Source organism: Neodiprion lecontei, chromosome 4, assembly GCF_021901455.1.
Source record: "Neodiprion lecontei isolate iyNeoLeco1 chromosome 4, iyNeoLeco1.1, whole genome shotgun sequence".
In the NCBI taxonomy this organism is placed as follows: domain Eukaryota; kingdom Metazoa; phylum Arthropoda; class Insecta; order Hymenoptera; family Diprionidae; genus Neodiprion; species Neodiprion lecontei.
The window spans coordinates 36228059-36240767 of NC_060263.1; the positions used below are offsets into that span (position 1 = coordinate 36228059).

At 35.6% G+C, this 12709-nt stretch overlaps 1 protein-coding gene across 1 annotated transcript in view; it reads right to left on the minus strand.

The window, feature by feature from the left end:
• Positions 1 to 2299: 2299 nt before the first annotated feature.
• The window catches only part of LOC107223928 (cationic amino acid transporter 2), a 41452-nt gene continuing 31042 nt past the window's right edge, over positions 2300 to 12709 (minus strand). The window contains exons 8-14 of the mRNA XM_015663786.2: positions 12294 to 12418; positions 11981 to 12231; positions 11661 to 11906; positions 10163 to 10307; positions 9686 to 9779; positions 9176 to 9303; positions 2300 to 8632 (exon numbers count right to left, since the gene is read on the minus strand). Of these exons, the coding sequence (XP_015519272.2) occupies positions 8292 to 8632; positions 9176 to 9303; positions 9686 to 9779; positions 10163 to 10307; positions 11661 to 11906; positions 11981 to 12231; positions 12294 to 12418 (1330 nt within the window). The 3' untranslated portion in view covers positions 2300 to 8291. The remainder of the gene's footprint in view (positions 8633 to 9175; positions 9304 to 9685; positions 9780 to 10162; positions 10308 to 11660; positions 11907 to 11980; positions 12232 to 12293; positions 12419 to 12709) is intronic.

Below are 12709 nucleotides of genomic sequence, written 5' to 3' on the forward strand. Positions count from 1 at the left end.
GTCATTTCGCGTCCTTTGAAATTTTCGACGATTGACCAATGCGAATGCGAAATTTGGCGAACGAGGGAACCCCACTTTACTTCAGAGAAGTCTAAGCTTTGTCACCTTCTGTGAAATTACGGTAATCAGCGAGAGCAAATCACGGCTAATTTTAGCTCGCGAAGCTTTCGTCGTGAATGGAATTCGAACTGGTTGAAAACATGTCGCGAAAGTTTTCTCGAAAAACGGCTTCTGCAAATGGCCAAATTTGTCGTCCGGATACTTCGTTCTCTCTTGAGAAATCATTTGCAACTTGTTCATGTCAAGCATTTCAATCTCGTTCCGTCTATCGTACGATACGTTCTTCTAAATATATAAACAACTGTGGCGAGCAACAATATTTTACTCAACGATGGTGACCAACTCTCCACTTTATATACAAAATAATCACGATGGCCGGGATTCGGGTGAATGGAGATTAACTTTATCACTTGAAAATATTTTTCAATAATCACTTTTATTTTCTATACCCTTATTGATATTAAATAACGTAATTAGTTAGTTACACAGGGTATATATATATACATATATATCGTATATATATTTTACATGGAAAATTCTATCCCCTTTTTATTCACCTTCCGTAACATTTCGAACGTAATTTTTATCCATTTTCTTTTTCTTGCCTACCACATCATTCGCTTATATATTTATATCTCATAAATTTATCTTGTTATACCTTTCAGCCACAATACTCCCCAAATTACTATATTCATTTCTGTGCATACACGGTATGATGCTCGCGGCATATTTATCAGTTATAGTGAAGGTAGCTGAAGGATATAAATACCATACCGATCGTTGTTATAATTCGTACGGCGTTGATTAATCGATCGACATCGATCCAAGCTTCCTGGCCAAATTACAATATATATGCGTATTATATTATATATCGTTATAATACGTGAGTATTAGTCGCGTGCGAATGAAATTTTCCTCCTTTTCTTAAATCCAATATATTATAGGTACAGGATACAAGTTACGTTACGTTACGTTACGTTACGTTACGTCAACGTTGACCTCGCGTACTTCGAGCGAGTTTAGATTCACGAAGTATAATATTGATAATAAATTTATATTTTAAATTTGAATTTAAATCTATTCGTAATAACGGTAAAATGTTGCAATACCTCGCTTTAGTAATAAATTATAATATACAAGGTTTAGTACGTGTCTATACAACAACCAGTTAGAGAGAAAATTTTCTTATTGTTAATTTTTTTTTTTTTTTGTTTTTTCTCCTTTCCGTTTTTCTATTTTTTCCCACAGATCGTTATACAAATTTTATAATTTTGCGTCTAGCTTAAAATCCACTCATCTCGAACGATTCGTAAGTTTTTAGTTTTTGTTAGTCGTTTTTCTTTCTTTTTTCTTTCTTTTTCTCTTCGATTCAATCTTTACCTTGCATTTCAATTGGAAGATGATTTTTATGTCGATGCGCCTTTGAATTAACCATAACTCTCGCATAACTTTTCATCGCCAATTAAAGTTACAGTTATTTCAAAATACAAATAACATATACATACATGCACGGCATCCCCTTCGAATATCACGTTAAATTTTATTCGAAAAATTGGTCAATTCGATCTGTAAAAAAAATCATGACGTTGGTCAGTGCGGATAATTAAATATTCGATTCGTAAAAAGAAACGAAGAGACAACAAACGCGAGAAGACGTAGAAAGGAAAACGGAAAAAAAAATTCCCGTTTGCTTGTAATTTTATCGGACACCCTGCATATATACATAGGTTAGTATATTATGACAGGCCTTTTCCTCCTATCTAAGAATTTGAAATTCTAACTAAAAAGCAAAGAGCGTTTTTTTTTTTATTCATTATCATTGTTGTTATCACTATGTGTAAATAATAATTTCACATCGTAGATTGTTCTCGCCTATGCGTGAGAAGAAATAACGACGTAATCTTTGATGAAGTTGAATAATTAATTTTTTCTCACTTTCGCGATAAATTCAAAGAATCAACGCAGATACAAATATAATTCTTTTTTTTTTTTTTTATCTATAATATAAATTCTTCCGTTTTATACAAAGATAAGAAATGAAAGAGGGAAAAAATTGTCAATGTAAGAAAGTACAATGTGCTGTGAATTTTGCATGTATTACTCGAACTTCAAGGGTATAATAAAATGATGAATATCGTTACGTTAAATATATGTATATTTTTTTTAATGCTTGTCATAAGGGCGGAGAAATTAAGTTTCATACTTTCAGAAAAATAGATCGTTATATGTATATACCTTGTAATTTTCCACTACATCTTTGAAGTTTCGAAGGAATCTAATATTTATTATGTTTTTTTTTTCATTTTTTTTTTTCTTCACAATTCTTTCTAGCGTCTGGGGTACAGGCACTGTTCTTGATAAAATGTAATATACGTATAGGTATATATGTATGTGCTAATAATGTATGTTCTTACTTGATAATAGCAATAGATTAAAAATGAATTTATTACATCGTTTTCAGGTTTCTATCTAAGGAATCTAATATCGCATCATTTTACCAGAATATTCTTGTCATAACGTTCTTCTGACGCGACGTGATTGTAAAATTCTGTAGCACGCCCATAATACAAATTATGTAACATACTGTAATCGATATTATGTATGTGTACATATATATATAATATATATATATTGCACGGAAGTCGTCCTCATTTTTATTACGTGCATAGGTATGGTTCATTTTGTTTTTTTTTTTCTCTTTTTTTTTCTCACCGCGGTTATCAAGAAACTAAGAACATTGGCGCTATTCGCACTAGACACTTACACACGGAATGAAATTTTTTAATAAATTAAAGCTACGCTAAACTTGAACTATGTAATCTATATTAAAAAAAAAAAACTTCGAAGATTGAAATAATTATGCACGATATACAGCGAAAGAACTATACATATGTATATATTATACTTATACATACAATATTTATGTATAATAAAATTAAATACAAATATATTGTGTTATATTTACGCACGTATTAGCTCATATAAGCTTTGATGTAATATTACTTTTCAAAAATCTTTCGGTTGGTTTCTTTTTTATCATTGTTTCAACTAGATTCTTTTTTTTTTTTTTCTTAACAATTAAGACTGGATTCCTTGCGCTCCTCGTCATTTCACACGTTATTAAAACAGCAGCTCCGACAATCTTAACACTATATTTCTATAAGTATTGACGAGATTTTAATTATAACAAATCGTCGTAATTTATTTGCTTCTTTTTTTTTTTTTTTTTGTTTTGTTTTTTTTTTCAGTTCTTCTACTCTTGAATCGTCATAAATTGTAAAGTTGCGCATTCAAAATATTCAACAGTGTAATATACATTTACAATAATTTATCAGGTAATTAATGTATATATGCGTACACAGGGTGTTTAACGTACAATTTTAGACAACCTTTGATTTGCTTAGCCTCTCACTCTCTGGTTTTCTATCTTACATGGAAAAGAAGCGTGTATTCATACGGGATATTCGGTACAGGAACGGAGAAACCGAGGAAAAATAAATGCGAGCAAGTCATAAACTCAGTGCTTGTGAATCATAAGAAAAAAGCGTCTAAGCTTTGCACTGGTATTTAAACTACTTTTCGAGAGCCAACTATTATTCCGACTATTTATAAATTTGCAGATTTCCGAGTCTAGCCGAATGTTATTTGGTACGAGGGTCAATAATCGCGTTTCGAATCTTATATAAACTTTTAATGATATGTATAACGATTAAATATATATATAATGTAATAGTAATCGTTGGTAATATATGTATTTTATAATAATAATAGTGACAAGAGTCAGAAGGACCAAAAGCACTTTTGCGTGATATGTTGTCGAACTATGTAAACCGCTAATTACACATCGAACGTCTAGGTGTATAATATAATATATTATGCATTATATAATATAACAAGTTTTTGCTTTAATTAAATTGCAATTGTATATTAATATCACCCTGATAACGCTTATATGCACAACAATATACATATGTAAGTATACGCATAGCGAATCTACCGTCTACTAAACAACAGCTTAAACCTAATATTATTAAAATTATTAATCCGATTAAAAAAAATTCCAACGGTCGTCTCTTTGAGCCCATAATTTCTCATTCAATCCGCCGCTTTCGCTCCATAATATACGTAACATCTAAGCTACATCTTACGTAATCTACGCTGTTACGTATGCTTTTCATATTGTGTATATATTGCATTGATTAGTACCAGGTATGATATAGGATCGAAGAAGCGTAATTACTTCGAATTAATTAAACACACTAATTCGCTGCGAATTTTCTAATTAGGTGTGCGACGGCTGTTGTTCAATTTCAGCGAGTCGTCACATTTACAAGCCATCTGTTTCCGTACTTTCTCGCTTTACGTTGACGATCGTTTCATTTTACGATTATACTTACGCGATCGGGTGTAATGAACCAAGTGTCGTGTAATTGATCCTCCGCGGTGTTCGAGGTGTTGCAGGTTTGACAAGGGTGGCATGCGAGGATATATTTGTTTTTCAAGCGCCGATACCTGTCTTTTAACCGCAAAGCGGAAAAAATGAAAGAAGATCGAAATGCATTAATTAACTGTGTATATAGGTATGTATACGGATAGAGGGAAAGGTTAATAATTTTCGTGTATATTTGGTGGGGGAGAAATCTAAATAATCCGAAGATGATTCGAACGAATCTCATACCGTAATTTTTTCTTTAAATTTGTTACACATTGCAGGGTGTGGGTGTAATATTGATGAAAACGTAGCTTTTCTCTTTCTTCAATAATTAAACGTACATTTTATATAAACGTGGATGTAATGGAAGAGTATATAACCGTATTTTTCTTTTCGATTTATTATTATCGTTTAATTTCATCTTCGTCAACACGTTTCACAAAGTTAGTCGGAAAAGATTTCAACAAGTTTCTTCCGGCTAACATATATATCATATATATATATATATATATATATATATATATATATATATAATAGCAAATTGAGTAGAAGAAATTTTTCAAGAAATGCGTACAGTCGTAAATTGTGTAACTGACGTATCTACCGAAATTTTGGTTTAATAAATCATTTTTACAGCACTTCAACCTCATTATATTGTTTATTGTGTAGGTAGGTATGTATGTTGTATAGGTAAGTATATATATATAGGTATAAGTTTGTTTCGAGGTGAGACGTATAGACGATGTTACATAAAGGTTTAAGCTTTAGGATTGTATAACAATGTTGTAACATTAGGGAAAGACTAGATTTAGGCGATATTAAGTGGCTCTCCTATAATTATAGGTATAATGCATATTGTATATACTTACAATCTTGACTGTTTTAAACTAGACAGTGAACTTAATGAAATTACATGCGTAATTATGAGTTAGGTATAATAAGATGATCTTGCGTATTACAGGTATAACGGAAAACTTGAAGTTTTTTTTTTTTTTTTTCTCTCATGTCCTACAATACAAAATAGTGGGCGTTTCTTCATTTCTTTTTTTCTTCGTGTACTACAAGTTAATAATTATAATAACATGACCTATATCAACAGCGCGTGCTTTCACATTATTTTCCCTTTTTCCGTCTACTGAATTTAATTCTATCCTTGTTGTTTTTTTTTTTTTTTTTTTTGTTTTCATTGTTTGTCACATCACGCGTCCAGGCAATTTTTTCCTTTTCCTTGCTTTCTATGTAATATGTTTCATGATATATATATATATATATATGTATATAAGCAACGAATTCGTTAGTTATAAACTCGCGCGCTTATAGCTTTTTGCTTTTCTTTTTCGTCTCTCTTTTCATCATCAACAGTTGTACACAATGATAATATCATCGATCGTAATCACAATTATATTTCATAATAATAGTATGTCAATATCATATTCATATATATGACGCGTTCCATGACATCTCGATCGAGATTCTACGTCGATATATCAGATTAGCTTTATAATTTTTTATCGGAAATTGTACGACGAAAAACGTAATCGCAATTTTTTTCAGAATGTTTCGACCCAGCGTATCTGAAGTACAATTTGAAAACTTTAAAATAAAACACTTGCTTTCTGAAATTTGATAAAATTCAGAAAAATCTCATTAAATGTAACAACATTTTTGTAAACCTATCGGAAGATGGAGATTTCATAACTTCAAAAAATCAATAAGAAAAATGAAAGAAACAAAAATTATTATTATTGGATTGCATTTTTGACATAAGGAAGAAAATAAAAGCTCATTTTAATATGGGCCGAAAAATATCTATTCAGAGAGATCTGAGTCATCAACGCAGAATCTTGATCGAGATCTCATGGAAGGCCCCATATATATACTCGTATATATGTGAGGGTGGTTCAAAAAAGTCGACAAATTTTTTTTTTCAACGTCACAGCATTAAAAGTTGTAGGAAGAGGAAAGATTTAAGATGCCTGTTAAAAATTAAGCCCTTAATTTGACTATTCAGTGGTTCCAGAATGCCGTTTTTCATTTTCCATTTCATTAACACGCGAAAATAATTTCACTTTCATTCTGAATTTTGTAGCTCAGTAACGAGGCAACGTACGTAAATGTCCGCTGCATTTCTTTTGTATAAAATTGAATGTTCTAGAAAAAAGGTCTGTTATAATTTTTCGATAACTCAACTCTTTTCAAAGTTATTCAGTTGAAGTTAAAATCATGTGAAAATTCACTTTCTCTCGAGATCAACAACGAAAATACTAGACTTATCACAGAATATTGTGATTTTTCTGTGCAAAGCATTACAAACGCTATAAAATCATGTCATTAAATTAATTTTTAATTCGAGAAAATTTATTTTTTGCTCAAAAACGGTACTTTTAAAGTAGAATTACATATAATACGTATTATTACTTGCAATAATTGGAAAAGAAATTTGCCTACCTTGAAAATTAATCGAATGACATGATTTTACGGCGGTTTTAATGCTTTGCACAGAAAAACCACAATATTCTGTGATAAGTCTAGTATTTCCGTTGTTAATCTCGAAAAAAGTGAATTTTCGCATGATTTCGATTTTAATCTTGAATAACTTTTGAAAGATTTGACTCATCGAAAAATTATAACAGACCTTTCTCCAGGACATTCAATTCCTTCGAAAAATCATTATCGGATATTTATGTACATTTCTTCGTTACTGAGCTACAAAATTCGGATGAAAGTAAAATTATTTTCGCCTGTTAATCAAATGGAAAATGAAAAATGGCGTACACTAAATATTGACATTAAGGGTTTAAATTTTAACAGGCATCTTATTTCCTATTCCTTCAGCTATTTAAGGTGTGAAATTGAAAAAAGAATCAACTGATTTTCTTGAACCATCCTAATGTACATATTTATATATCGAAGTAATTGGATCAGGGAACTCGGGGAAAGTGCGACCTAGAATTTTCCAATCGCAATCAGAAAATTACATAACTGTTTACTTTTAATAAGTATGCAGAAGTAAAATTTGTATTCCGTACAACGTACGATTCGATTGAATTTTACATCGAAAAAACAAGCTAACAAAATTTCGGTTACACTAACTCCGGTTCACCTTGGTAATAATAATAATAATAATATTAATAATAATAATAATGATAATGATGATAATAGTATAACAGTAACATTCATAATGACGATGAGAATTCAATAATGATAATATTATGTATGTATTAATGTATATATTGCCGCAATTATTTACGCTATCATCTGTCCCGACAGACTTTTACAGTACAATCAACAAATTACACATCTTTTGGAGAATCGTCGTAACCCTTTGATGTAATATTATAAAATTGCAAAAAAAAAAATACTCGCAAGATTGTACATTTGAGCAATTAAAATTGGTCTATACAAACGGCCTGTGTGTGTATAAATACTTGACAATTGTAACGCTAACGTAAATAAATTATATACGAACGAATACGCCGGCTGTGTGTATATGAACCTTTTTTGCGGCAATAATGAAGCAGAAAATAAATCGATTCTCACAACGCTTGTCATAGTTTCCTTTCGCACCGACGCGAATATGATTCACGGTTTATCCCGATTATGTCGGGCGAGTATGTACCAACAATTTACCCGAAAGAATCAGCCAATGGGATATTGTGTAATAATATGAACAATAATATTGATAATCCCGCAATACCTCTAGCAGTGTAATATTATTATTTCATACTGCGGCGTATCATTTTTCATGTTTCCTTCGTTCTCAACGGTATTCTACGTGAAATAGACGGACGCCGGCTCTCTAGTCGTCCCAAGTCGGGAAAGCCTGCTCCGATACGAAAAGCACGTTCGCCTCTCCGGCGTTTCCTTGCGGATTCGTTTTCGCAACGTGACTCGGTGTCCCCCCGAAATTCGTGCTGCCGAATACCGGCTGACCGAAAGCGTCGAGCTGCTGGCCCTCGTAAAATCCACGCTCCGTTCCCTGGCTGCTGTTGAACGTAAAGCTCGAAGCTTTTTGTTGCTCGGTCACCTTCAGCTCTATGTTTCCGCCGACGGAATCTCCGCTCTCCGCCGCGTGTTCACCGCATTCCTGCTCCTCGAGGGTGCTGTGCTTTATGCCGTAGTAAAAGTACATTGCGAAACCTGCGGGAATCGAGAAGAAGCGGAGGAAGTCAGGATTTGCGATACCGACGCGAAACGCCGGGGCGGGGTTGAAGTTACGAAGGTGAAAAGTTCCGAAAACGCCTAATTCCAAATTATTTACTCGCGAAATTCGAAGTAAAGGAATCAAACTTTCAAAAAACAACAAAGTTCCGAAATCCAGGATTCCGATAATTCAAGTTACGATAGAATAAAATAGCGAAAAATCAAGTTTTGATAGAGTGAAATTCCGAAAGTCAAAACATACTCACGCAGCGTAGTATACTCGACGAGTTGGTCGGAATTTCGATGTTTCAGATTTTTTAAGTTTCTCATTTTCGCAATTTCGGAACTTTGACTTGTCGGAGTTACGCCCTTTCGGAACTTTGAGCTTCGGTTTCCGGACCATTCGAAACTTTGATGACTTTCAAAGCTTGATTTCTTTATTTTAAGTTTCGCCACCAAAATATATGGAATTTGGCGCTTTCGGAACCTTTCAAATTTTAAACTTCAACCCTGCCCCGAAACGTCTCTCGTTCAACTCACCGATTATCATCCAAATCGTGAATCTGACCAGTGTCAGGATGCTCAGCTTGAATATTAGGTACATGTTCACCGTCACCGCGATCGCCGGCACAAACGGAAGTCCCGGAGTCATGAACATCAGGCTATTCCTGAAAATAAAATAATTTTGGATTTCATGTTACTTTCATTTCACTTCCATGTCTGAACTGCTCCGGTATAACAACTTCATTATAGATCCATGATCGAGTGTGAGAGAGATCATTTAGAAAAAAAAAGAAATTAAGGAGACAATTGTAACGTTCGGCTAAATATGTACATTGAAATTACAGTGTTTTCTTTTTTTTGTTCTCTAGACAGCAGAATTTGACTTCGCACTAATGTGATTTTTGTTTTTTTTTTTTTTTTGGTTTCTGACCAATCACGAATCAGTCCCAAGATTTACCGAATCAGCGAATCACTTCGCATCTTTGCGGCGTATTTACGCACTGCTTAGCTGATTTTGTATAATAAAGTAAAAATGACAGGTATTACCTGTTTTGGGGTTTTCTGCTGATGGCCAGTAGGACTCCGATTATTGCAAATAGGAAAATGAAGGTCAACAGCGTCGTGAAGGTCCCCATATTACCTGCGGGCGATTGATTTGAAGAAGATAATAAAATCGTATCTACGATCCTGTCGTACACTGATTAATTATTATCGAAACAAATCCCTTGTCAATAAATTTACAGTTGCTAAAAAATTCTGTCAAACGCGTACCTATCGTTACAGAAACGTTCCAAATATCGTTAGGGTTACAAGTAAACCTGGTACAAGTAACTAGACATATAGAATAAATATATTTAGAGAGATTAGCGTTTCGAATGATCGCACAGTAATTAGCGCGACTAATTTATACGAAATTTCAAAGGCAAAGAGCTGTAGTTACGGATCTGCAATAACCGCGATACGACGATTCCATGAATTTCGCACCCTCTAGTTGCTTTATTGCTTTGAGTTAGTAAAACTCACCCATTCCGCAGACGATGATCAAGTCGAATATCAGAATTAATATATACAGCACGCCGACCATCTTCATAACGTAACGACCGGAGGCCTCAGTCGCTGGCCCCCTGTCAACCCAAGGGAATATCGCTGGACAGAGGTACTGCGCTGCCTGAGGGATACGGAGAGAGGAAGAGAGAGAGAGAGAGAGTGAGTTTAATTAGCTTAATTATACCAAGCCTCCATCGACACGGCTCTAATTGCGACACTCCGTATTTTCAAGTAAAACACAGCCCAAGAGAAAACTGCGTGCTGTTACATTTGAAATTCAATGTCACGGTGTAACTTCTTTGTTTTCATGTGGGTGCTCCTTGAAAAGATGATTTTTGAATTTCTACCAGTTCGTTCATCGAATCGGTTACAGATAGTTAAAAAATGATTCCTTAATTATTTCACATTTTTGTCCGAACTCTAACCCGTACCTGTAAGAGGGTGAATTTCCCCATTTAACCATTTCAGGGACACATTAAATCTACTCAACGGATTTTGATGAAAATTGCTACAGCGGGGATTCTTCGGTCGCTGATTATCAATTGGAACTTGAAATTTGAAAATTCTAAACGTCGGATCGAATGTGGCAGACCAAAATTCAAAATTTCATTCCATTTTGATGAAACTCCATATTCAAGGGTTTTTGAGGTCACTGATTACGAATCTGAACTTTTATTCCCAAAATTGAAAACCGTGGATTCAATATGGCAACATCAAGTGACTATTGGGTTTTTTGTCCCTCATATTGGTTCCGTCGTTTTGAATTTTGTAATTTCGAGTTCAGATTCGTAAATGGCGACCCAAGGAATCTCCTCAAACCGAATTTTATCGAAATCTGTTCGGTACATTTAATGTACCCCCGAAATGGTCAAATCGGAAAATCCGCCCTCTTGCGGGCACGGATTAGAGTTGAGATAAAAATCTGAACAAATTAGGGAATCATTTTTGAATTATTTGGAGCCGATTTCGGGCCGGGCCGTTCGAAATTCAAAAATGACCTCTTTAAAGACCACCCTAGTGCACATACGGATATGGTGCCTACATATTATGCACACACCTAACAAATAACGTCGAAGACTACTTGAATTCCCAAATTTTTACGAACATAACGCACAGCCTATCCACCCAATTTTCACCGCACCTTAATCGATGAAATACGGAGTCACGTAGTTGGGTCGTAAGGATAGTATATATAGGTATATATATATATGTATGTATACGATAATCATTCGCTATTCATAAATTCATGTATTCACAAATGCAAGGTATAATATATTAGCCTATGTATACGAATTGAGCAAAAATGCTCTGAAATTTATTATTACAGGGAAACGAGGTAACGAAATTATTCGTAAAAATCGGAGGCCGAAGTTGTCGAAGCGGAAACGATCAAAGTCCGTGTATAAAATACGAGATTTCGCAATTTAAAATTCTGAAATGCCCCGCTGAGTCGAGAATCGAATGACGCGAATACCTGGAGACGACGCTGAAGGTAGCTCAAGGGTGGTCCGATTATCGGCGTGTTCCCGGGGTACTGATGACTGCTTCCGCAACTGGAGCCGGCAGCAGCGGCGTGAACACTGCCGTAGAATTTGTTTTCCGTGCGATCGCTGACGAGATACTGATCGTCCTTTCCCAGCCCTACGTCGTCCTCCTCGCCGCCGTAAGTGTCGTCGGAGTCTGGGGATGAGCTGTTGCACCTCCTCGTGATCCTCCGTACCTGCGGTGAAACGACGATCAAAGATCGCATGCACGATCGAAGGGCAATCACACGGTCACCCGAAAACCCCTTACCATAACACGCTGGTTGTTCCCGGGGGCGGCTTCCGCCGGTGCACCGGAAATCGGGTTCAGCGCCGTCGTCAGCTGATCAGGCCTGAGGTCCTTGCCATAGGCCACCTGGCCATTGGACTGGGCTTCCTTCGTCGGCGATCTGCAAGGCGTTCGAAGACTCTGGGGAAGCAGCTCGACGAGATTCGTGGAGTGCGGCTGGTACCTCAGGATCAGGACGCAGGTCGATACCAGCGTGTAGGCGAGAAGGGTGCCTGGAAAGGGTGCGAGGTTCCATTCCAGCTTCGTCCCATTTTCGTCTCACAGTAACACTCACCTATCGACATCATCTCGACGAGGACCTCGAGCTGTATCAACAACGCGGCGAAAGCTGCGCAGATACCGGACACGAAGGTGGCCAAAGCCGGAGTCCCAGTCGTAGGCCAAACTTGACTCAGTGTCCTGGAAAACGGCAGATTCCGGCATAGGGTTAACAGGCCCAGTGAACGGAGGATCGTATTGACATCGTCGTGCATGTATGTATGTGTACGGTGAGTTTCTCTGTCCTCCGGAACGATACTTGCGCCTTATTCAACCAACTGGAGTTACAGCTTCCATTTCGGCTTGAGTGTCGTATCCTGCCAGTCGTCGCAAACGTCGAATACCATTTGTTTTGACAGTGTCGAATATCATTCGTTAAGATAACGTCGAATATGTCGAATACCATTTATTACGATAACGTGGAATATGTCG